Source organism: Scophthalmus maximus, chromosome 6 (assembly GCF_022379125.1).
Source record: "Scophthalmus maximus strain ysfricsl-2021 chromosome 6, ASM2237912v1, whole genome shotgun sequence".
Lineage (NCBI taxonomy): Eukaryota > Metazoa > Chordata > Actinopteri > Pleuronectiformes > Scophthalmidae > Scophthalmus > Scophthalmus maximus.
This window is the reverse complement of record NC_061520.1, coordinates 10,874,431-10,900,320: the sequence shown is the minus strand read 5'-3', so window position 1 is coordinate 10,900,320 and position 25,890 is coordinate 10,874,431. Positions and strand designations below refer to the sequence as shown.

Here is a 25,890-nt window from a genome sequence, read left to right as displayed (position 1 = left end):
ACAAATTGAAAAACTTTTTTTATTATGTCAATTACAGCAATGTCTTACTTGAGGTCATTTGGGATTTTAGTCTTTGTTCATCCTTAAATACATGTTTATGCTGAAAGGCAAAACATGAAAATGTCTCATGGAAAAATAAATTAGCTTCAAATCATATTGTTCAATTTACTTTGCCATAACATGCTACGAGCGCTCAAGCGCTGCCTGTGTGTCCGTCTCCATGGTACAATGAGTGTGGCCAAGCATGAAACAAGTGGGAGTACTAGAGTAAAAACTAAAATTCGGAAGCTTTTCATTGGCGGGGGACATTTTCATCATTTAAAGTCTTACCACATTTAACAAGTCAGTGAAATAAAGATGACTTTATCCTCAGAATAAAACAAAAAAAATCATTCAGTTACATGGCTCTTGTATGAAAATTGACACATGAAGCAACTTATCACAAGGGAGAAAAACCTGCTGAAATACTGCAGCATGCAACTTTTCTTCTAGGATCTGTTATTAATACCTTGCATCTTAGCAGATAAGTAGATCCATGTGTCATTTTCATTCCTTAAATTGCTTTAACGGAGAAAACAAATTTTATTACAGATTCAACAGGAAGGCAGTAGAAGTAATATTTGAGAGCAGATGAATGAATTGCACCAATTTGGCGTAAATGACCAGTGTCTGCAAAGTGCAACAGACCCGAGTTCATTCTGTTATTCACCGATGAATAAAGCCAATTCTTATCTGTCCAGCTAGAAATGTTGGCAGTTTGGTTTAAAGTGCTGTAGGAACACTGGGCTGCGTGAGTCATATTCAAAATAATTTTCAAGACGGACATAATTTGAAGGACTTTACATATAATTCCCCATTATTTTACAAGTGGAATTACCTGCTAATGTCAGATAAAACGGGGAGGGGGGGGGGGGGGATTAAACAAAAACAAGACATACTTGAGATTTAGACCAGAAGGAATCGCTGTGAGGCCACACATCCAAGCAGAACCATTCACATACTTACCACACACATGTACAGTGTTCCTGAGGACCAATTGTTGCAGTAAACTACCATTTCAATTTTTGTTTCCCAAACAAAAATACACCAACAAGATATATTCTACAATATAATGACTACAGGAATTTAAATCAAACATACATACTTTGCAAATCATGTATAAACTGAAGTAGGTGCCCATTGTGAGACATGGAAATTGGCTTGATCTAGTTTATACTCTATTCAGCACATGCATTAAGAGACTCTGAGAACATCCAAAAATCTAAACAACTGAACGGGGGGGAAAAAGGAACGAAAGAATAAACAACCTTCCCTAACTAACTGATACGTGATTGCCGTTTGCAATATATCAGCTTTCCAAAATAACGGAGCCCTAACATTACTGTTTTGGGTCAAGTAATGACACGTGTTGTATATATTAACTCATTGTCATGTACAGTTTCTTCTTTTTTTGCAAGGCTGGCTAAAATCGAGGCTCAGTTGATTAGATGGAAGATAAAGAGAGGTCCCCTCCTTAAATCCAGCAAAGGCAGTTGAGACAAGCACACTTCACTTGTTTTGAGTGAATAAGCCCACCGCGAGAGGTCGACCTCAGCGCCGTCAGTGCCGCGGCAATTTCCCGAGCGTTGCCTGAGAGGTGAACGCCATCATCCCAGGGCGAGCTCAACAACGTCCACCGTGGCTCACTTTGTCGGCACATCCTGTAACACATTGCAACAAAGATGAGCAACACGGAAGTCAAATGATAGTTGATCAATCAACTCATTAGGTGAGAAAAAAAAATTTAGTTTTAGGATTGTTTATCTGTCATTAGCACATACAGAATATGTGAGAAGAAATGGCCCAAGTTGCAAACACAATTACACCAGAGACACAACACACGATACAAAAAAACCCCACAAAAAATTTGAAAATATGAACTTCATACACACAAGACAACAAACAAATTATGTTTATAAATACAGAGACAATGGAAACTATTTTGATATTCAATTGTGTAAGTCAAAAGTTCCACATATTTGATATGGTACCAGGTTTCTCAAATTTTAACATTATTGTGAACTGAATTTCTGAGTCTTGGACAAAACAAGTAATTTCAAGGCTTTGGTCAATTGTGATTTTTAATTAAGTCAATATCAGCAGAAAAAATATAATGAGAATTAACTCTAAATAATATCACAAAAAAGTAGACGCCTAACAAATAACACGTGATCAGCCCCATTTACAGGTATCTGTTTTTTCAGATTTAACAACAGGTTTAATTGTTTTAATTAAAATTAAGTCATAAAATAATTAGTTTATCTAAAAGATTAGTTGGACCTTATTATTCATACGGTTCCTAAAATTAGCTTTTTACATTTGTGACCAGTAGTAACAGTTGTTTCCCGTCGGTGTGTGGCATTGTTGTGATGAGGGTAAAGGATTCATTGTGCGTGTCAGCGATGACATCAGACTATTGTTTTGTAACAATGCCACGCACTGACAGGCGCATGGTGTATGGGTCAAAACAAAGTGACTATAAAGAAGAGAAAAAGAAAACCACAGGGTCACATCTCACCTGAGTCTCTTTAGGTTCTTGGTTCACTGGTGGTTCATCAGTTCTGACCTCAGCAGGAGGAGCTGCACTGGACATCTGTAAGCTCCTGGTGACCGGACCACCTACTCTGTCTCTGCTTCGCAGGGAGAACCGCTCCTCTTTCTTCAGCTGTTGTAGCGCTGGTAGAGATTTGGCCTCTGCTATTCTCTTGGGGGCCGCCTCCTTGCCCATGCGCTGCATTTTCATGGCCGGCCGTTGTTGAGCAGTGTCACTGGGGGGGTCCGGGGGCGACAGGGTCGGAGGTAGAGACTGAACTTGGCCCTTTTTAGCTTTTTTGCCAGCAGGAACAGGGGTGGGGAATAACGCGGGCCTCTTTAGTCTGCCCAGAGCAGCAGTGTTTTTTCCTTTGCTTGCCTGGGACGGTTTGGGGTTTGCTGCACCAGAACTACGAGCTCTGGTCTTCCCAAGAAGTTTGGGCTGTGGCTCTGTCTGCTGTATTTCACAGTCTGAAGCTTTCTTCCTAAGACTCATGCTTTTATCTCCCACAGATGCCGCCTCCTTTTTCACCTCTGTGAGACCTTTTTTGCCCTTTTTCACAACGGGCTTCATGGGACAGCTGACCGCCATGTGTTTACTTAGACTTGCGGGATAAGTAAACTCCCGGCTGCAGTGGGGGCAGACATTCGAGGGCTGCTCCTCTTCAGTTTTAACGGTAGCCTTCTTTGCAGTAGTGGCAGTTTTATTTCTCTGTGAAATCGCCTTTTGTACCAGCTGGTTCTTCTTCTTGCTGAGGGCACTCATTTTTGTTTTACCGGTATCTTGATTAAAGTTAAGTCTCTTTGGCTGACCCATTCTACGGAAAGCACTCTGGCTGGCAGTGGCTGCTGTGGGTGACACGACTCCGTTCGGGCTCTTCACTATTTGCTTGAGGGGGATGGGGTTTTTCTTGGGAGTGTAACGCTTCTTATCACTCGCATTGGCACAAGCCAATATGTGCTTGTGCAGCTCGGGCATGTTGTCGAAGCTGTTGCCACACTTGGTGCAGCGAATGGCAGTGCTGAAAGTTTGTGGTATGTTGTGGGTGGTGAAGTTGGTCGCCGAGGCCACTGAGCCAGCATGGGAACGGCTGTGATAGGGGAAAGGAGGCGGTTTGTAACTGGGGTAGTGTTGATTAATGCCCAGGCGAACGTCCGGGTCTTTGGGCTTCCCTCCTTCTGAAGCCATGATCTTTATTGTAGTGTATAGCTCCTCGTTGGGGTCATCTGCTCCATCGTCTGCATGATCACCGTTTACATCAGGTTCCTCTTTTGCTAAATCAGAGTCACTGTGTGGAGCAGGTTCACTAGTCGTCTCTGGTGCTGGTGGCGAGGGACTGGTTTCCTCTTTGGCTCTGGATGGATCGGTGTAGTTCTGTGGCCGGAGCTTGCCGGTCTCCACAGTTGTATTTGAACACGTTTCATTTGGATGCAGGTCCTTTTGGTGCTGCTGCAGGTTACAGAGGAAGGCAAACTCTTTGGAACAAACAGAGCACACAAAGATCCTGCCAACCCCGTGCAGCGCTGTCCGGTGAGCCAGCAGCGCGGGCGTGTCACCAAACAGCTGCACACAGAATTCACACTTGAAGGGCCAGTCCGCAGCATGAGCCGTGATATGTCCACTGAGCTCTTTGATGGAGTTGAACGGCTCCTTGCAGACATTGCACACAAAGGTTTTGCAGTATGTTGAGTCGAGCTCCTCTGTCACAGAGGTTTTATCAGACGGTTTATCGAGAGCAGCGGGCTGAGATGAAGTGTCGACACCATCTCGAGGTGCGTAATTCATAATAGACAACTCGTCTATGCAGTGCTGAGGCTCCTCTTTTATCTTAATCTGAAGGAGGGACTGCGAAACAGGCGATGGGGATCGATCCTTTGATGCAGGAGGAGGAGATTGCGAGGGAGATGAGGAATCTGGTTGAGGTGAGACAGCAGCAGATTTCAAAGATTTCTCAGATACCGAGTCATGGTCTTGATTCAAACTGCCGTTCAGCAGACTGTTGCAAGTTGTTGACGCAGAAACATCTTCCATAGCATTCAGCTCTACTGCTGCAGGCTCTGGAGGGCTTGGTGTCGAATGATTGAGGGGATCTTTAACTGGAGTGCTCGGGGAGTCCAATGGCTCAGAGGTCTGGTCCTCATATTCGTTTTCCTCTGCTGACAAAATCTTCTCTGAATCAGACAGGGGCTTGTGTTCAACTGATCTTGGAGACATTTTTGGCGAAAGAACAGGAAGAGGTCTAAGCGCAGCGGAGTTTGAAGGCTGAGAGAGAGGAGAGCAAGGCATTGCCGGTGGAGACGGTATGGTAGGTAGTACAGGGGGTGGCGGTGTCGAGGATGTCACGCTAGAGTTGCCAGGTGAAGAAGGGTTCATGGTGACAGGAGTCAAAGAGGGCGGAGAGGGGTGGGCCGACTCTGATGCAACATTTGGAGACCGAGATTGGAAACAACTTAGGTTTGCCAAGGCCGAGGGGCCTTCCTCTCCTGGCAAAGTCAGACCTACATATTCGTTCATCAGCACCTTTTCAAGCATGCTGGTGTTTGGCTTTCTCTTCTTTATTAGTGGCTGTGGACTTCCCTTTAATTCAGACTCGGCTCCGCTCTTGCGAGTAAAGCTCAAATCAAGAGCTGAATCGCCAAGCACCTTGTTCAAGCTGTCACTTTTCCGACTGACAGAGTTTGACAGATCCAAGGGCTGTTGGTTACAGGAATTCCCTCCGCTGCCAGGAGAGGTTTGGCTGTGCGTGTTGTTTCCAGAGGGGCTCAGGGTGTCCCCATCATCTTTGTCCAGTAGGCTCCCAGGAAGTGACACACTGTGGCTTTCAAGCTTTGGAACCTTCAGGGCGTATGAACTTGCAACCTCGGCTTTACAGCTCTCCGTTTTACAAGCGGGGCTGAGCTGTGGGGACGAAGGGGGAGATGCTGTTCTCCTTTTGAACCTGCCTGAAGCCCCTGGCAGTGGCGTGACTGACAGCTGGGAGGCCAGTCTATGGCTTTCTGTTATCAGGGCAATGGTTGACTTCTTAATATCCTGTGTCTGAAGTAGCTGTTTGAGCTTAGGTGAGAGATAAACAGTTTTCTCTCTTAGAAATGCTGATGAGTCTGTGGCTTGTTGGAACAGTCCTCCCACGAGTAAGTTAGAGGAGGAAGATGTAGAAGATGATGAGGATGAAGAAGAGGCTGCGTAAGGTGCCGACTCAGTCTCCACTTTAAGGTTGGGAATAAATGGAGGTGTAGATGTTCTCCTCTTTGCTGCTGGCTGGCCGATGTTAGAGACTTGCTTTGCAGCACCTGTTCTCCCCTCCGCCTTCAACGCCTGGTTGATCTGATTCGGACTGAGTATGACCGTGTCCAGACCGAACAGAGCTGCCGACCTGGAGTCCACCTCAATAACCTCACAGGTGCTCACTGAACTGGTGGACACAATCTTGCCGTCAATGTAGAAGCTCAAATTCTCTGAGATGTTCTTGGATATGTCAACTGCGTAATCATCCCTGTCCACCTCATCCTCTGTGTCCGCACTGGGCACGTAGACGGGCGGAGGGCTGGTGCTGGGGGACTCACCAGGCGGCTGCTGTTGCTGCACCGACGCCTCCTGCAGCAGCATTCCTTTCCTGCGAACTCCCTTCGGTAGCAAGTGTCGTTCGTGTATTCTGCGCTGGTGTCGCCGCATGTTGGTGTGTGTGCCGAATGCTTTACTGCAATACTTGCAAGGATGGAGTTCCTTTGACTCCCCATTATCATCTAATATAAAAGGACGGTCACCATGGGGCCCAAACTCCTTCCTCTGTAACTCAGAGTTGTGTAGAGGTCCTCTGGCAAACTGGGACCCTATGGCTATATACTGACTAGTTGGGCTGGTGCAGTCGGGACTTGAGCCGTCGTTCTTCACCACAGGACCGAGAAAACTGGCAGTTCCGGCCAGAGAACCAGGCCTTTTCTTGAAACCGCTTTCATGCCTTCTCTCATGCCGGCGCCGGCCAACCTGTGAGCCAAAGGGTTTGCTGCAGTATCGGCACTTAAACAGTTGTGTTTGCTGGTTAGTGATGGCGTGAATGTGTATGTGACGCTCCAGGCCCTGTCTGGTGGAGAAGTGACGCTCACAGTGCTGACATGGAAAAGACTCTCCGTGTGGATTACTTTCAAGGTCACCATCAGGGTCAGGGTCAAGATCAGGATCAGGATCGACCTCTGGTTCTTGCCCTCTGAGCGAGGAAGACTCTAACTTTAGCTCTAAATTCTTGCGGCCTCCTTCACCACAGGTCAGCGACAGGCCAGGCTGCTTATTTTGCATGAAATGTGCTTTAGTTGAATGTTGAGCAGTTTGCTGCTGTACTTCAATCGGATCATTCAAATCATCATCTTCCTCCTCCTCTTCTTCTTCGTCCTCTTCCTCCTCCTCCCCATTTCCCCTGTCCATCAATCCTGCTGACATATCCTGTACATCATTGCAGTCAGTGCTTTCCATGGGACGGGTTTCCTGGAGTTCCTGCAAGGTCCCCAAGGCTGATGACCTCTCATCCTCCTCCTTCAAATCTGTAATCATCAATAACAAATGATGCTTCTTTGTTTAATTGAAAATCACTTAAAAAACACATTAATTTACATTAATTATCCATGGAGATGAGTCAACTTACCTTCCTCCCCATCCCACATCTCCTTGACAGTAGGTTTGGTTCTACTTGTTTTCTTGAATCCACCCAAACCAGCCTGTCTGGCTCTCTCCAGGAGCTTCCTTCTTGCTGTGAGCACATACAAACACACATACAAGGACTTTGTATCAGGCTTAATGAAAACAAAAGATCAATACAGAAAACTTATTAGTATGTCATGACATCAATTTGTCAGTGATGGATTTTTCCCCCCTCACAAATATGGCTGGCTGAAAATTCCACAACAGAACACCAATAAAAAATTATGACATCAAAGACAGATTTAACTCTGGGTTTGCTTTTACAGAGAACGGTTCCAATAACCAGGCCTTGTTGTGACGAAGAGTTCCTTTAGCTGTCTGTATGTGGTTTCTAAGAAATTGTGCTCGTCTTTCCGGGTGGTGGTCTCGGTCTGGTTTTGGATTTCCGAACGCGGTCAAATAACTTAGTGTCTCGAGATAGGAATCTGACAGGATTCACTACCAGTTGTATGCGATGATCACAGGAATGTGTCTTTGATCCTTTGATCATTGCATCAACAGTGATTGTGCAATAGATTTCAATTATCGTTTATCAGAAATTGGAATAAACATTCAAACATTCAACATATGACAACTACTCACTAATCAACAAGCATGTGGGTAAACAAGAAGGGCATAAACAACACTGTCATTTAAATAGACAGAAAAAAACTCAGGTAACAGGGCACACAAGTTCCTTGGAAAACATTTAGGAGAGAATTTGTTTTTACTTTTATGCAATGTTCAAAAGGATCAACGTCTCTGCAGGTCCATGAAACCCTACGTCAATAAGACCTTTAACTCAGTTTTACACTTTCACCTCTTGTGTTCACTTCGCCACAACTTCAAAGTTGCCATTTTAAAATTGAAACATATAGATTAACCTTGTCCCACAGGAGCCGCACGTGTGTATATGGGCTTTCATGCATCTGTAATTTAAATAAGACTGGGTGATGATGGCTAACATGATACTGTTTTGATTTTTAAGTCGTGTCAAACTCAAAGACGCTTCCTTGGTGTGTCCTCATTATAGGAGTGTGTCAACAAGGTCACCTGACCAGGCCCACAAAGCCTAATCCATATCAGAGAAACACACGCTGCAGGTCGGTCATCTTTACCACAATGGCATCATGGGCATTACACATTACCATACATTTTCATAATCTATAATCCAACAGTGCGAACTTGTTCTGTCATCACCACTTCTTTTAAATGTATGATACAGCTCGCACTGAGGCGACACCTTCACCGACTCTGTGGTCGTTTGGGTAGGCAACATGCAGGATGTTTTATATTAAAATGAAGCTAACAAGGACAGGTAGGCTAACGTCGAGGTTGACTTTGCTGCGCAGTAATCACACGCCTGCCAGGAGCGACTACGCACGGGAGCGATGACATCCTAGATGCGGTTTGTCTGTAGGGTTACAAAGAAAACAGAAATAAAAACAAAGCACATTAACCCCTCAGCACCTGCAACTCACAGCCTCTCAAACTTGGTTCGTCCACCTCGTCTCACCACATCTCAGGGGGGGTTACATGGACACATGCTACATGTGGCCTGTATTTACTTGTTAATGTAATTACACCTGTAAGCACGTGATTTCACATCATACTACACAGGGTTATTCCACCCACGGTGGTATTGAGCTGTGATAGGTCCGCTACATTTCTTTACCATGTCCCTTGTCCCCCCGCGTCTAGAATTTAACAAACATTAAATTAAACTATAACAAGTAGTCGGGGACAGAACTCGAGTCGAAACAGACCACAACATAATAATATATATATATATATATATGTGTAGACAGACTTCTAAAACATATCATGTTGACATATCATGTTGTCTTTTATGTCAACATCATGTCCCAACTCCCTGAAATCAAGTGTAAATGTGACTTCACAGCAGCTCCGGTGACGGTTCACTGCCCCACAAGGGTCTAATCGGTCTCTTTAACCTGATTTTGTGGTAATATCTGAGTAAATGACGTCTTGTGTGGCGTTATTGTCTCACGTCGCGTTACGCAAACAGGCTATAACACCTGAGCGACGCGTTATAACGCATTGCACCGCGTCTGTGTTTCCACCATAGCGACTCAGTCATTCTAAATAATAATAATAATAATAATAATAATTACAACAACGACGACGACGACGACGATGATAGTAATACTACTGTGCCAGCCATCTGTCCCTGTACACCGAGGCGTCCCGTGTCTTCGCTCCTAGCCGCGTAGCCTCGTGCTAACGTGCAACAGCCAGTCTGACAACTCGGGGAACTGGTTGTTCCGCGGCGGCGACGCTGGACGTTTCTTATTCTCTCTGCACGCGCCACATGACGTCCGCGTTGCGGCTTCGTCGTCCGGTACCTGCCCCTCGAACCGGGCCCGGGGCCGCCAGCTGCCGAGCCGCCAGCGCTAGGCCATCACCGCGGTGGACGGGGGCTCACCGACTGATGGCTCTCGTGCGGTAGGAACTCAAGGGAAGGTCACATCCTCGAGAAGGAAGAAAAGGGCAGTTTAAAAAAGAGAAGAAGAAGAAGAAGAAAAAAAAAAAGTTTCTCGGACGCTCGACGGGATTCATCGCGACCCGACGAGTCGCCTCGCAGGACCTTGTGCGCGCGGGCTCGGATGCGTTCGCAGCGGCTAGTTGTTGCGGGGGCTCGGTGCGTTGGAAGTGGAGAGAGGAGCGGCGCACACGCATCGCAGCCGTTAACGCTAGCCAACCGCTAGCCTCCGCTAGCCCGTGCTAGTTAGCTCGCTAGCTAGTTCGCCAGGACCCAACTTCGAAGTGAAGCCGCGGCGGAGAAAGAGCCCTCGGACTCGCTTGCGAGGAGCCGCGGGACGCGCCCCGGTGGGTTCAGGACGCGCGAGCTGGCATCGTGGGTTTTTCAGGGGAAAAAAAAGTGTGCGGGCCTCACCTCGCTTCGCCCCGGGTGAGTTGTTCCTGCTCAGGCTGCTGCTGCTGCTGCTGGCTCTTTCTTCCTCCAGTGCAGCTGTTATCTCGGGGTTGTCTTCCACGGTGAACCACACCAGAAGCTCGTCGCCCGGCCCGATAGGCTGCAGCGGGGAGAGAGGGGGTCGGGTGGCCAATCACAGCGCGGCTTGCTGGGAGGCAGGGGGGAATGGGAATATTTGGGCCACTGTGCATCTACTCTCTCTGGTGGGGCTGGAATTTGACAGTGCCTTTTTTCTGTTTTTTCTCTTTTTCCTTAAATCACAGTCTACTGCAGCATATTACCACTTCTTACACTTCTTCTCTGGAATTTTCAAAATGCATGTAGAGTATTCACGCATGATACATAGGCCTGTCACGATAATTACGTTATCGACGTAGCGTAGGATAGATGAATATGAACTCAATAACTTTTCACTGACCTCAATAACATGTTTACATGCATGTTTGTTGACATACGAATGAACATCAACAACACTCCGGCAAAGTCTCTGCTGCTTCTGACCTCTCATCTTATCTCGTCGCATGATTGTTAATCAATTACTGCTTTGGTATATCAAATGTCAAAAAATATGGATTTCTTGGTATGTATCTAAAAGGCACCGTGTCCTCAAATTGCTTCTTTTGTCTGAGGCCTAAATGAAGTGTAAACTTTGGATAACATTTCTCTCAGCATCGACACAAATCCTGTAGGACTTACACAAGAAAAAAGTGACTTTGTCATTTAGAACTGTTGTGTTAAAATGCGTTCAGCTGCGGTCGTACACAAAAGTTTGGGCATCCCTGGTACAAAGTTCATATTTTCACAGTTATCTATTTATTCATTTATTTAAGGTTGTAGTTTAGTGCGCTGTTGAGGGATGCGCCATTTTAAAAACACAAAGGGGGGGGGGGGGGGGATTCCCCTACCATTGCATTGGGGGGGTACCCCGCTCCTCCAACTGGAGCCCCAGCCCCCCTGAAAAGTCAAATTAATTTGTATATATATTTTAATATGCCAAGCAGAAGTCATTTCAGGTCACTTTCCTTCTACACCTTATTCCTCATTCCTGTATAAAAGATTGTGGATGAAACTTAATGTGAAATGTCGAGTTTAAAAGCTGAAATGTTGAGAATAAAGTCAAACTGAATCAGATAATTAAAAAGAAAAATACATATCAAGAATTAAGTCCAAATGTCAAGAATAAACTTGAAATATTAAGATTCTAATTGAGGAATATATTAAACTACTAACGTTAGTGCATATGGCTGACTCCACAATATGAATTGAGTAGATGAATTCGTGAAAATTGTTCTGCAGAATCAGTTTAAGTGACGAGGTAATTCTCTTTTAGCTCACAGACAGTGTCAGAATCAGCGTTAAGTCTTTGAAGAGATTTTGAAGAAAACTGTTCTGCTCAGACGAAGTAACCTCCCAAAGCTCACACAGCTGTCAGTCGCTGCTCCAACTGGATCTGATGGACCAGATGAGTCATTTCAATATTTCCAATTTATTCTCAAAATGCAAAAGAAAAAAAACAACATTTGTTTTCTTGTTTCTGGCCCTGGTATTCTTCCATAGAAATTTGGTTCAGTGCCACTTAACAAACTTACATGCGTAGAAAATTGATACCAGTACAGTTTGTCAACTTGTATTATATAGCATTAGATTAAGATTGATGTCATAAATCTATGTATGCACTCAGTTATTAGTGTTTTAATGTCGCGGTACACACAGTTAATATTTTATAACTTAAAAATACATTAAAGTGCCTAGAAATATTTATATATAATCTATAGTAATTGTGATTCCCAGATCATAACATTCCAACCTTTCATTTTTTTCTTCCACTTATAGGGGGTTATATATTACATCAATATTTTTTCCTCATTAAACTTTATGAATGTGTATTTAACTCACCCTTAACACTTTGTAGTAAATGGCTCTGTTGATCTCCAGAGGGAAAAGATTCTGCTCCTCACTGGAGCGCGCCCAGTTCACGTACCGCAGCCAGTTCCCCTTCGTGGGGTCTGTGGCGTCAACACACATCCAGCCGCGCGCTGGGAAATAAACCTACAGGACATTACATATACATTTTAGAGCCTGACCAAAATGGATTTTTGAGGGCCGATGCCAATATTGATATTAGGGAGTACAAGATCCGCGATACTGATACATTGGCCATTATATATATATGTATGTATGTAAATCTTTATGACAAAGAAATATAATTAAGGTTTGATATTTTAGTTTAACCATAAACTTTATCATAAATAACTATAAATTTAAAAAAGTACAAATACAACCATTTAAGAACTTGATATGTCAACATAAATGCATATTTAAAGGCTCATATCAGTTGGGCAATAATATCGGCCGGGCCCTAAACACATCGGCCCATAGGTCTGTGAAAGGCTGATATCGGCAGATATTATCGGCCAACCGATATATCGGTCGGGCTCTCATACATTTATATGTATTTATTCTTCCATTTAAATAAACTTGAACAGGAGCAGTGAATTAGGTAAAATGTTGCAAAGTGAAAGCTGAAACGTTCCATTTTCTTCCAAAAAAATGTTTTTGTGTCTTGAAAAATCCAGATGATCGTTTTCATTTATTGTGTGACTGTTCGAGCCGTCTGCCGACTTCATAGCCACAGTATAAACTCTCTGGAAATCCAGGTTCAATTACTTGATGGAGAATGTAGGCGGGCTCGTTTCAGCTATGCAGTTCAGTACCACAAAAGGTGGAAGGGGGGGGGGGGGGGGGGGGCAGCCTGTGACATACCTCCCACATGTAAACATTACTCGGCACCTGGGACCTTTTTTTCTTCTCTCCAACAAACGGACCGAACCTCTTGCCCTTAGGAATCAGCCGAGTGGCCCAGACACCTGGAAATGAAAGTCGTACCTTTGTGAGATTGTCATCATTCAAAATGAGTTCACGTGAATCGTCATATTTCTGATACGACCGTGGAGGCGTCGGTCCAGTGGAGCCTCTCGACCTGCCAGTCTGCTTCACCAGAAGTGCTCGTTGGAACGCTTCAGAACCCCCCCCCCCCCACCCCCCCAAAAAAAACATTAGTTGTAACTTCACCAAGACGGATGATCCAAAATTCACAACTGCAAAAACGAGCAGCTGCGTGAACCAGTCGTGCTCCAGTTTCACTCCTGACAGAACAACTTTCTGTCACTTTTCATGTGTTCGAACACTACGAACGTCTTCCAGGAGAGACCGTCTGTACGTACAGTAAACTATCATCGTATATTTACAATCGTGTTGCTGTTCAGAACTTTTACCGTCTTACATGATCGGACGACACATAACTAAACTTGGTTTTGTCCAAGCGAAACCCGAACCCAAGGACGTACTGTAGCTCTGACGGATTTTGTTTTTGATTCGTTTCCTCTCATATGCAGAGCACGTGTACTTTGACTATGTGGTTATCCCATTTTCACCCGTTCCTTCGCTGCAAAAGGGACAAACTCATACACGTCCCACGCAAAGCCCCTCTAAAATGAGTGTTCTCCCCCACCCCCCAACCCCTCAGACCTCAAAAGCGAGGCCATCGTACGCAGAGAACGAAACATTGCACCTTTAACCCCTTCTTCACCCTGCCTCCAGCGGGCCACAGATCCAGATCCTAGGCCTTGAAACGGGGAACGCTTTGTGGCAGGAGTCTTGTCCCCTCTGCCACACCGTAGCATCATTAGACAAAACACCACCAGTGATTGTGTAGAGGTGGTCTGTGAATATGAGTGTGTGAATAAATGTGAATAATCAATATAAAGTAGTCCACGCAACACCACCTGTGACTTTGAACATAATGTCATTAAATAACAACCTAACTGGCATTCAGATTTGCTCCAGTTGACCATATTCAGCCTCAAGATTGTTAAAAAATTAAACCAAAATCCATCGTCAACCAACAACATAAAATCCAGAGTTTTTGTCATTTGCCGTGCAGCTTGCTGTCACTGTGGTCCGGCAGCATCACAGGCTGCAGACACTCAGGTTCCGACATCGACATCCCACGAGTTCAGCATGTCGTTATCTGTTGCTGACAAAATGTTGTTTAAGTTGCAGTTCTCTAAACAGAGCACAGACACGGTCCCTCACTCACCGACGCGGCTCTGATTTACCGCGGAAGGTCCGAGACTCAAGCCGTCGGGCAAACCCTTCCACACGTGGTCGGGAACTTCACCCAGAGTTTCCACCGTCCCTCCGCTGATGGCCATGACCTGCGACGGCAGACTTCATTTGTCATTCAAAAGCCTCAAAGCAAAGTATTATTATCCAAGGCATGTTTAAAAAATAAAACCTTTGATCATCAATTTCAAGGCCGAGAATACTTGCAGGATTCCAGTAGATTAACAAAAGGAAAAGGTTGATTCATCACAAAGAGAGGAAGTGCGTCTGAACAAAGACTACACACCAACCTTCTACGTTTCTTTTGGAGTATTGAGGTTTTGGTTTTTGCGTATATCTGAAACTGCACTCGATAAAAACTACTACTATGACGTACATATCTCCATCGTGGCCATGGGCCTGCCACAGTTCATGAAAGATCACAGATGTAACATGGTGCCGTGCTAATGTGACAATTTAACCATAGTCAGCCTGTGATAGAAACAACTTTTGCTTTTTAAAATTAAATAGTAAGTGTCAAGCATTATGGGGCCACTGCTAACGAAAAGAAACATGCTCATCACAAACTCTCCAGAGCCCAAAGGTGAGGCCTACCCCAGATTGTTGGTAACCTTGTAAAACCTCCATCTCCATTTATAAATCACATAAAAGAGTGGGGAAAAAAAACCCTGTAAATCCTCACGTTTGAGAAGATTGAACTCGTGAATGTCTGCTAAGTGATCGGACCAAACAATAGATGGATCATGAGAGTAGCTGCTAATTAGTTCTCTGTTGATGAACTTATCGACTGATGTACTTTCTTCCATTCATATGAAAACAAATTCAGAGGATTAAAAGAAAAGGCATTTAGCCTACGAAGCTTTGGAAACTTGGGTTTTACCTCAACTGCCAGAAGAAGAAAAACCTTTTAGTTTGCTCACCCATGCGTTCAAATGAACGTGTGTCCTGTGGCACCGCGCGTTATTCTGGCTCCAGGCGGCTCCAGGCGGCTCCAGGCGGCTCCAGGCGGCTCCAGGCGGCTCCAGGCGGCTCCAGGCGCGCTCACCTGCGTCTTACGACTCGTGGGATGTTTGTGCTCCACACCAGCTCTCACTCGGCCGAAGATGGCGGATGGAGGGAGGCTGGAGTCGGGATGGCGAGGCGAGGTGCGGTGCGGTGGGGGAGAGGCAGCAGCCGGTCGGTCAGACCCGTGCGCGCACTCATGCGCTGTTGGAGGCTCCGGAGGACGACACGGCTCCCTGGTCTCCTCTCGTCCTGCAGGCTCCTGCTCCTGTTCACCCCGGAGTCCAACGTGATGACACCGAGCCAATCAAGAACCAGACGTGTGTGTGTGTGTGTGTGTGTGTGTGAGAGTGTGTGTGTGAGAGTGTGTGTGGGTGGGTGAGTGAGTGAGTGAGTGAGTAAGTGAGTGAGTGTGTGTGTGTGTGTGTGTGAGTGAGTGAGTGAGTGAGTGTGTGTGTGAGTGAGTGAGTGAGTGAGTGAGTGTGTGTGTGTGGGTGGGTGAGTGAGTGAGTGAGTGAGTGTGTGTGTGTGAGTGAGTGAGTGAGTGTGTGTGTGTGTGTGTGTGTGATACATGACGGGCCTGTGGACCGGAGCAGACCTCAGTGAAACTCAGGTGGAAATGTTGCTAAATGATTTTTTTTTTTTCCTGAAGAATATGTTTGTGTTTTTTAAAATTGTATACATAAACAACACAAAACACAACACTTACAGCTCAGACATGACATGGCACCTGAAAGGAAGAAAAAAAGAATCAAAATAAAAACAAATCTCATCTCTATCCTTACAGCATCGAGCAAATAAAATAGATGAATAAATAACAAACAAAAAAAGGAGTATATAGACCAATGACAAGGTTACAGGGGGGCAGGTTTTACGAAAGACAGGTCAAAGGTACAAAGACGGACTATAGGCCATTTTCCAAGTGTGGGATTGCAAAATAAGAGCAGAGGTTAATCAGAGAAATGCCGCTTCTGATGACATCTCAAAACCCACAGACCTTTTTTCTCAAACGTCACCTTTTCTTCTTTTCTCTTTAAAAAAAGAAGATGCAGCATAAGTTCAAGTCTATTTCCAGCGTGAAGAGATCTTCATCAGAAGGCCGACACACGACCCACAGCTGGTGTTCTCTTGAGGACGGTCAGTCACAATACAAGAGTGTCACAGTTAGAACTTTTCAAATACTGTAGCCCGACTCTCCTTTTGGAATATAAGTCAAACGGTAGCAGACAGATTTAAATTTTTTTGAAAAAGTTGATTACTTTCAGGTATCGTGGGAACGAGAGGCCTCTGAAAGGGGGTGGGAGATAAAACACTTTGCCACACAATGACACATTTTATAATCCACTACCAACATATACAATGAAATTGTACATTTATTGACTGGGAAATGTAATAAGAAACCGTTGGGTATACCCCCCGATTTAAAGGCCTTCATCACATTGATGTAAAAAAATATTAAAAAGAAATGATGTATTAAAACAAGTAATGAACCTTAAATGCTTTCAGGGTTTATGTTTTATGTGGTGGTGTCCACATTAATATCGTCCGTAACGGATTTCAAGATGAACGAACACAGGTCAACTTGGTTCTCCAGGTGACGTCATGACGGTTGTCAATAATGCCTGTGGCCACTAGAGGCTGCTGTGCCTCAACGAACAGACTGTGTTCTTCTTCTCAAGTGACAAGTCCATGTCTGCAGATGTGTGAACTCAGGGGAGTAGGCAGGACCGGGACTCGCACACGTTGGAATTTATAGTCTGATTCATGACACCGAGGTATTACTGTGAGCATCATACTTTCGTCTGACAGACGAGTAGGAAATCTCTCAGCAAGGTGCAGAGGAGGAAGCACACAGCAGAGCAGCGCGTGTGCCTACGTCACAGCTCTGCGTGAGAGAGGAGAGTTTACAGGAGGTGAAGGTAATGGTTATGAGAGGATGGATGTCAGCACGTGTTAAGGCGTGTCTTCGTGCAACAATGTGCTGCAAAGTCATTTGTACAGTGACCGGCGTTTAGTTCAGCAGTCAGTGTTTCTATATGTTCACTGCATGTTCACAGTTTTCTGTTTGGGGGGAGAAAAGATCTCAGAAATGTGGTGACACAAGAGGAATCACTCTGTGGATCCTCCGGGTCCTCACCTCGGTGCTCGAAGCATCCCACAAAAGAATCACGTCAGCTTCCACCTCCACAAGTCAAGTGGAGGTGGAAGCTGACGTGATTTGACTTCCACCTCCACAAGTCAAGCAACAAATGTCACAGTCCTCCACCCTTGCTCCACTATCGATAACCCCCCCCACATCCATCAGACCCACAGCGGCCACACGATTTAAAATAATAAAGTTCTGTGGCCCAGTTCATACAGGACGTCCAAGAGTCAACACTGATATTGATATCTGACAGTTTTACAATGTCACACAACAATTGGCAGATAGATTTGTTTTGTAATGAGAGCAGGACGCGTTCAGGAAATTAAACCATCCAAAAAAAGCCCAGACATTGAATGTCTTTAGAGACGGTCTTCATTTATTCTCTGACAAATGAGGCAAATAACAGAATCCTCGGGTCAGTGTTGATCACACCAGCCCTCACGCCATTAAATGAACTTTGTACGACCACATGTCGCGTATGGCAGAAAGGCGAGAGGTGAAGATGGAGACGCCCCTTTAACGCAGGGGCACAGAAACTCAACCCCCAGACGTTCCACACGTTGAGTATGGAGGCCGAGTCATGTCACGGTAACAACTATTTACACATGATTTTGTGTAATTATAACATGAAATATTACAAATATACTATGACCTCTGTATAATTGGCCATTGTTGCAGTGACACTGTTTCTAAATTTACTTTGAAACTAATTTAACGTCTCTGTCCTGGGATTTCTTGTTGTAACCAGTCGGCAAACACAGATAGGGATATATCTGCAGAAAAAAAGAATATCAGACAAGGCACCGGCCCTGGCTGACTTATCGGTCTTCTTACGCAAATGTTTTACCTGCAGAAATAACTGAATAACATTGTTTTAGTGCCTCCGTGCGTAGTGAATGATTCATTAGCGATGATGCATTGGAGCCGTGCGGGTGCTGCTGCAGCATGCTGAGGTGGGACTGACAGGAGAGCTCATCTCCATCTCACGCTGCATGACAGCACATGAAAAGTGACCGTACCTGCTCTTAAACAGCACGTAGGAGGCGTGTGGGCCTCTTAATGCTGGACTGTGGCCATGTACTCTACGAGCACTGAGGGCAATGTTGGACGAAGAAAAACACCTGCACTGACCATCAGTTTAGCAGTAAGCGACCAAGTAGCTCAAGACAATAAAGTCACGAGTGCATCAAAAGTGATCGTCACCTTCACACATTCCAACACTTTGGCCGACACAGTTCCTTTGTGCCGTAAATCAGGTCTTTTCCTTCACGTGCCCTGTGGCCGAGAGAAGAACATGGTGGAAGCCGAGCTCTCGGACCACTATGAGTACGGATGGTGTGGTTTTATCTATCGGTTCAATCAGTTTGAACTTCACACTGGCAAGTTTGAGCCAAAAAGAAGATTGCACACGTCAACCTTAATCTACCCCCAGAGTATGTAATGTTTGTGGTCAAACACCCAAGAGGAAATGACGTATCGATGAATTTGGGTCATTATATGCTGTCAAAATAATATGTTCTACTCGCAGCATAATATTTTTCCGTGAAATATTATTTCATTGGTAATTCTTCCACCTTTTGTTTGCTAAACTAAAATGTCCTTCAGTGGACATTTCTTTAGCAAAGATCCAGGGCAGTGAAAAATGCTCAGGAGGCGCTTTGTCACCAATCAGCTGCATTTGTGAAATATTAGATAGATGGATAGATGGATAGATAGATAGACGGACGGACGGACGGACGGAGAGATAGATAGATAGATAGATGGGTGGGTGGATGGATGGACAGATAGATAGACAGACAGACAGACAGACAGACAGACAGACAGACAGGTGGGTGGGTGGATAGATAGATAGATAAGTTAGAATAGTGTTGTTTATTTAAGAGGTTTAATGTTATAGAGAAACACTAACATCAACTTGAAGAAACCCCCCAAACATTTTTTAACATCAAACTATTTGCTAACAATCACGGGGTGATCATGACACTCTTGTACTCACACGTGTTCACTGCAGCTCCCAGGCGCCCGGACACATCCATCAGTGATAAAAAGACGCCGCTCCGAGCAACTGGCCGTCTGTTCACCAGAGCTGGGAAACTAAAACTGTCATTAGTCAAGTCAACACTCGTAATTGCTGACTTCTCTCAGCGCGAGCTCGTGCGCAGCCGTGAACGTGTCACAACACCGCATGTGCCTCAGGAAATTAATGGAGGCTTTTTTTCCCCCACATTTTCTTTTTCGGAATGTCATTATGATGAATGATAATTATGTGCTGGAATGTTTGAATGTACTACAAAGGAAAGTTCAGCTGTTCGGGTCAGTAGGCCTGTGATTGAAGACAATGTTTAAAACACATTTTATGGTTTTTCACGCGGACTGTCCCACTGATGGCGTTGCCGTTGGCTACTGTATATCATGTAGGCCACATGTTTTCACAGCGGTGCAGTGCTCAGCACATTCGCTTCACGATAAGAAGGTTCCAGGTTCCAGTTTCCATGTCCTCCTCCTGTTTTTCTGAGCTACTTCACTACTTCAATGACTTCACAGCGCAGCCCTGCAGGTGTCGAGGTGAGCATGATCGGAACAAGATGGTCCCGTCACATGGCCGCAGATTCAAGACAACTCTCATCCAGCGTCGGCTGAACTACACCGCTTGACCTTCAAGGGTCGCCGATCCCGGCTGACATTGGGCGAGAGGCCAGGTTCACCCTGGACAGGTCGCCAGCCCGTCACAGGGCCGACACGCAACCAACAACCGTTCACACCTTACGGTCAATTTAAGAGTCTCCAATTAACTTAGACCCGCTGTCTTTGGACTGTAGTTGGAAGTGTGTTTGGAAAACATACGCAGATTCGAGGAGAACATGCAAACTCCACACAGAGGCCCTGGTTGGTCGGTCGGTCGGTTCCGAAAAGGGATTTGAACCAGGAACCTTCTTACTGCGAGTCGACGCGTTACACTTCGGCCGTGGCGTTTGAAAGATGTGCGTGTTGACAAATCACGGACGATTAAAAAAGAACAATCATGAGAAATGTTGTGCACTGAGAAAAAAAAAGGAAAATTGTGTACCAACTTCAAAAAAATATATATTTCAATTGGTAACACAAAGAAATTGTTTGGGGGGTTTTTTTCAACTAAAGTTAACACAATTGAAACTTGAATTTGAAAAAACTCAACTTGTGTCACCGATTAAGGTAAAGATTCTTTCTTTTTTCAGTGTGGTAAAGGTCACATCCAGTGTTTTTTCGATCTTGACTCACACTGAATCATCTGATGCGTCAACTTTTAATATTTCTTTTTTTTCTTTCTTTTCTTCTAGATCATCAGCTCTCGTCCCGTCGTGCTTCTGGATTCACGCCACATCGGCCGATCACGCTGGTGAGACGGGTCCTCGGGAGAAAGAAGCTCAAGCAGCACATTATTCCACAGTGAAGTTACCATATTTTATTTCTTTAAGTGCCATTCATGCATATTGGGGAAGGGGGTGGGGTGGGCGGTGGTATCGACAAATTCTAATAACACTTGTTATTTTACAGCACTAAACGAATACAAAGAGTAGCTGTGTCACCTCATCGGACAACAAAAGTAATAAACCGTGCAATAAACAAAAAAGGACAAATAGGAGGGGGGAAAAAAATACAAGAAATGACAAAAGACAAAATCAAATAAAACCAAAACAAAAAAAAATAAAATACAAACTAAATATATATTATCAACACTGAAACACTGAATGTAGAACCATAGTACAGGTAAAAGGTAGTGTCACACAAAAAGCCAACGCATTTTTCATCACATATATACAATATAGATATATACATACTGTCACCCTCTGATTGGACGATAACAAAATACTCTATTCTTTTTCCCTCCTCTCTTCTGTGGATAAGACCCACCCCCTGTCTCGATGCCCCACCCCCAAGAGGAAAGAAGGGATGATTGAAAAGACATATATATACAAGCACGACGACACACCAGCACTGAATAAAATAGGCCCCCTCAGCAGTACTTGTTGGCAGTTCTCTCCCATGTCGTAACAAGGCTGTTTCTTTTTTTCATCTTTTTTCCCCCGCAGTAATAGTAATAATCTCTCTGGCAGGTACATGTCCAGCGGTATTTAAAAACTGAAATCATCTTTTTTGAAAAAACAAAACAAAACAACTGAAACTCACACAAGCAAACAAACACCCACTCACACACACACACACACAGACACACACACACACACAGGCAATGTCAAATTGTGATTGTGATCCAGTCATTGTCTTCACCTTTTTAGCCACGTTCCATTTGCTCAAATATTTTGTCTTCCCACGGGCTGATGTGCTCCAACGGTAGCCTGCATGTTCACAGTCTTCACCCGGAAGAGCTGAACCTCACTGCAGCTCCACGCCGGCCCAGGACTCACAGGAAGTCCACGATTCCAGGTCCGTAGAGTCCCAACGAACACACGCACTTTTTCCTCCCCCCACTGCCGTCTTCAGTTGCAGTCCATTGGCCCACACTCGCCTCAAAGAGTCACGGGTCAGGTCACTCAACTGACTAAGTCTCATGTCAGAACACTCAACTAGGAAATTCTGGCAGTTGAACAAAAGCGTTAAAAAAAACCCCCCTTGTGGTTGAGATCCACAGGCGAGGCAGTTTACCACAGAGAGCGCACATTTGATATACAAAGACAGACACAACAGTGTGGAGAGAGAAAAGCAGGTGTGGACAGGTATGATTGGTAAGCAAAAAAGAAAAGACACATTAGCAGAAAATATAAAAAAAAATGAACGGCAGTATCAGTTGAAAAAAGAGAACTTGACTTCATCTGCGCGGTTCAACGGTATAAAACTGGGCTGGGTCGACTATGTGTTTAAATATATGGTTCTATAATAGCCAATAAAACAATCATGTGAGCGTCTCTCACAATAACAAAGACATTGAGCAAAATCATAAAAGGAATCCATGATTGTCATCCAAACAAGTCACTAACTAGAGTCCCTGGTAGCTAAATCATCATCCGGGAGCATTTTGGGAAATCTTCTAATTTGCTTTCTTGCTGAGAGACAGATGAAACCCACTCATTAGACATGAAGCCACAGCCAGGGGAGGGGTAGCTTGGCTTAGCAAACAATTCCCTGGGTACCAGTCTTTGTGCTAAGCTAAGCTAAACCGTGTCCTTGCTGTAGCTTCATATTCACCAGGGCAGACACGAGTGGCGTCAATATTCTCTAACTCTTGGAAAAATAAAAAAGGCAATTAGTCAAATCGGAGTGAGCCCCCGAACTGTTAAATGTTAAAACAAGGACACACAGTGTCACAGATGCAAAGCACCAAACACAGTTTGTCTTCATTGGAGAGGAGAACTAATCCTTCCCCACTATCAAATGCCTCATAATTGCCACTAGGGGTCAGAGAGTCCGACCGTGACTGACTGACTGGATGAGAACGGGAGTGAATAACCAGGAGGTGCTTTGCATCTTAAAGCCGGTTAAGATCAACATGAAGCGAAAGTGTGCAAAGGGCTTTTTGTTTGTATTTTTTTAAAGTTTTTTTTTTTTTAACATAGTGCCTCTGGAGTTCAGCGCCGGGCTGACGGAGGAGTCACTTGTTACAGGACACAGAGGAGACGTCTCGTCTCCCTGTTCTGTGCTTCGACAAACCCTTCTCACAAAAACACAAAATCTCAAATCTTTAATCACCGTGTGCATCTGCTCTTGTGCTCATAGAGATGATTGCATCATAGCCCTAAAATTACAATAAAACCAAAACACACGCACACATGCAAACACACACGCACGCGCACACACACACGCACACTGTGTGCTGTATGAATCACATTTCTCATACTAATATGATTGTATAATAGCAAAAATCTTCTGCTATCTGACTAAAACAACAAAAAATTGGGCAATTAACCCCCCCCCCAAAAAATTGTCAGAAGTGACAATTAACACTGAAAGTAGTGTCGAAAAAACTCATTCTGACGTGTAGTTGGTGACTTTGGATGCAACTCATTTAACATATCAAAGAAAAGTTCAACATCGTATGAATATTGAATTGATCATTAATCAAACTTTCACAGAAGCTAGTATGATCTTTTTTTTCATAGTAAAAAATGTTTTATTAGTCTCTTGAAGGGGCAGTAAGTGTTTTCGGAGAAAGCTTGTCTCTCCTTTTGTTGTTGTATTTGTTGTTGTTGTTGTTGATGGTTTTACTGCACTGGCCGTGCCGCAAACCCGGGTAAGTGAGACCGACGCGCTAACCACGTCTCTTCACGTGTCGGGGAGGGATCTTTACAAACTGCACACGGTCCGCACCATTTTTGGGGGTTTGTAAATTTGAAGATTTTTTTAAATTTTCCCCCCGAAGCACACACAGACACAGCAGGCCGTGAGGGGATATTTGCGGATTTTGACAAAAATTGTTTACTGCACCTTTAACTCTTTAAAGTCAGTAAGGCTTCAAACCATTACTGTAAAATTTTGCAAACAACGTTATTAATATAAATGATTATACCATGATTTGCATACAATTTACAAAATAGTTCCATATTTTGGCAAATACGCTTGTTGTTCGCCTTTTGGGGGAAAGTTAAGATGAGAAGATTCAAACCACGTTCATATCTGTAGAGTTTATAAGGAGCCACAGCCAAAGAATGTGCAGCTTAACAGTTACTGGAAAAAGGTCTGGCACACGACCCCCCCAGTGAAACCACAACCTGGCTGCAGATTCATATTTTCAAAAAAACATTCTGATCCAACTCTCGACAAGGCAAATTAAAAAAAAAAAAAGTTGAACTATTCCTTTAATAAAACCAACCTCACTGAATTGAACAGTTCATTTTAACAAAAAGCTATTTAGGAAACAAGAGCCCGACCGATATTACACTTTTGGAGGCCATTACCAATATTTTAGATTATAAAGAGATCTATGTATCTGCCGATATTTGTTTTAATAAACAAATAACATCAGCAAAAACTGTAGTTTCTCTTTCTTTCTTTTTTCAAAGAATTATGATGATTATATTTGCCGAACAGGAGACTTTACAGTTTCAAAATGTGCTCATCATCAATGCTCTCTGACTGAAGAACTCTGTAATGGAAACAGTTTCTGAATGACCTCAAACATATTTTTGGTTGTGCTGTGGTTTCTTATTTCTTTATTGGCCGGCATATGAGCCAATACTAATGCTAAGAACGGATGAAAACTGCCAATGTGTCGGTTGGACTCAATTTTAATTAATTTGATTGATTGATCCCGGCTTGTTTAATGATCAATTGGCTTCTTGTGTAAAACGGATGAACTTAACCATTAAAACTCTTGAATGTTACAACAACATCTGACTGGTGGAGCAAATATTAAACCGACAAGATGCACATGGAACCTAAACGTCAGGTTCCTTTGGGAAATGAAGTAAAAAAACAAAAACACAAATGTCTTGACTTCCCTGGTATCACACTCATCATGAGACAGAACACATTTTTTTCCCATTGCTAGTCTGTTGCAGTGAGCCTGATCACATTTGTTGGCTATGAAAACGGATCACAACACTTTGTGTGATCTCTCTCTGTATCGCTCCCGTGGTTTGTTTAATATCAAGCCACAATCATTTAACACCCTGTTCAAAACCTCAGTTACTGTAAACCTCACATTTACCACCAACTCAGCCCCAGTGGGGACTCGCTCTCTCCCAAAAGTGACCAACGAGCACCTTTACATCACTCAGGGACGGCCTGCATTTCTTCAAAAAAACTAAAAACTAAAACAAAAAAATCATTTTTAAAGAAGAGAGAAACTCATCCAAGAGACAGCTGAGGCCAATGTCAACACGAGAAGAATTACAAGCTGAACACGTCGCTCAAATCACATAACAGTTACGGAGCAGGGGGTCGGGGGGAGGGGGTCGGGGTGCAGACTTTGGAAGGCTGCTGGCGAGGGTCGGGGGGAGAGGGCTGACTGAGGAGCTGAGGAGCGTGTGGTTTATACGTAAATGTGTTCTACTTGTCTCGAGACAAGTATGTAAGCAATCACTTTGACATGTCCGGCTAAATATGATTGTCTTCAAAGTTAACATCATTTTTCAATTTATGTTTTGCTTTTTGTAAAAATGTCAGGACTCTGAAGTCTCGTCTTTCTCCAAAGCTCGTCAAATGTTCTTCTGCATCCCAGATCCCACCCACAGCGGCCGCCTCCTCCTCCTCCTCCTCCTCCTCCTGCGGCCTTTCAGCTCAGCCTGGCTTCCTCTGGCTGCCACCTCCTCTCCTTGCTCCCTTTGCTTGCAAAAAAGGAGGCCTAGGGGCTAGACAATGGAGTCCCAATCGAAGTCGTCCTGGATGTCGTCAGCTGGCATGCGATGCATCTGGAAGTTTCTGCTAGGTATCAGGTGCTGCTGGTTCATCTGTGCATGGTGTCCTGGAGGAAACATAGAGGAACGG

The 25,890-nt window shown here is 44.3% G+C and overlaps 2 protein-coding genes across 8 annotated transcripts in view; both read right to left on the bottom strand.

Annotated features, from left to right (window-relative positions):
• Positions 1-5: 5 nt before the first annotated feature.
• prdm2b (PR domain containing 2, with ZNF domain b) lies at positions 6-14,428 on the bottom strand. Of its 5 annotated transcripts, XM_035631088.2 has the most exons (8): positions 14,299-14,428; positions 12,963-13,066; positions 12,096-12,248; positions 10,161-10,299; positions 8,628-8,657; positions 7,209-7,313; positions 2,558-7,107; positions 6-1,700 (listed from the first exon to the last, which is right to left on the bottom strand). In XM_035631088.2, exons 1-8 carry the CDS (start codon positions 14,411-14,413, stop codon positions 1,683-1,685), a joined length of 5,214 nt encoding a protein of 1,737 aa, XP_035486981.2. In that variant the 5' UTR covers positions 14,414-14,428; the 3' UTR covers positions 6-1,682. The 5 variants fall into 5 exon arrangements, with proteins under 5 accessions (XP_035486981.2, XP_035486982.2, XP_035486983.2 ...); XM_035631089.2 differs by lacking the exon at positions 8,628-8,657 and having other exon boundaries at positions 14,299-14,416; XM_035631090.2 differs by lacking the exons at positions 12,096-12,248; positions 12,963-13,066; positions 14,299-14,428 and having other exon boundaries at positions 8,572-8,657; positions 10,161-10,405.
• Positions 14,429-20,891: 6,463 nt separating this feature from the next.
• foxj3 (forkhead box J3) overlaps positions 20,892-25,890 on the bottom strand; it is a 79,937-nt gene continuing 74,938 nt past the window's right edge. For all 3 annotated transcript variants that reach the window (XM_047332494.1, XM_047332493.1, XM_035630576.2), the window contains one exon: positions 20,892-25,867. In XM_047332494.1, coding sequence (XP_047188450.1) covers positions 25,755-25,867 — 113 coding nt within the window. In that variant the 3' untranslated portion in view covers positions 20,892-25,754. The remainder of the gene's footprint in view (positions 25,868-25,890) is intronic.

Excerpts from the sequence above, each read along its gene's own strand:
- prdm2b (XM_035631088.2), bottom strand. The coding sequence starts at position 14,413 with ATGGCCATCAGCGGAGGGACGGTGGAAACTCTGGGTGAAGTTCCCGAC. Across the intron at positions 10,300-12,095 it reads TTTACTACAAAGTGTTAAGG|CCTATCGGGCCGGGCGACGA; the intron begins GTGAGTTAAATA and ends TCCCCGCTGCAG. Across the intron at positions 8,658-10,160 it reads CTCACCCGGGGCGAAGCGAG|ACAAACCGCATCTAGGATGT; the intron begins GTGAGGCCCGCA and ends GTAACCCTACAG.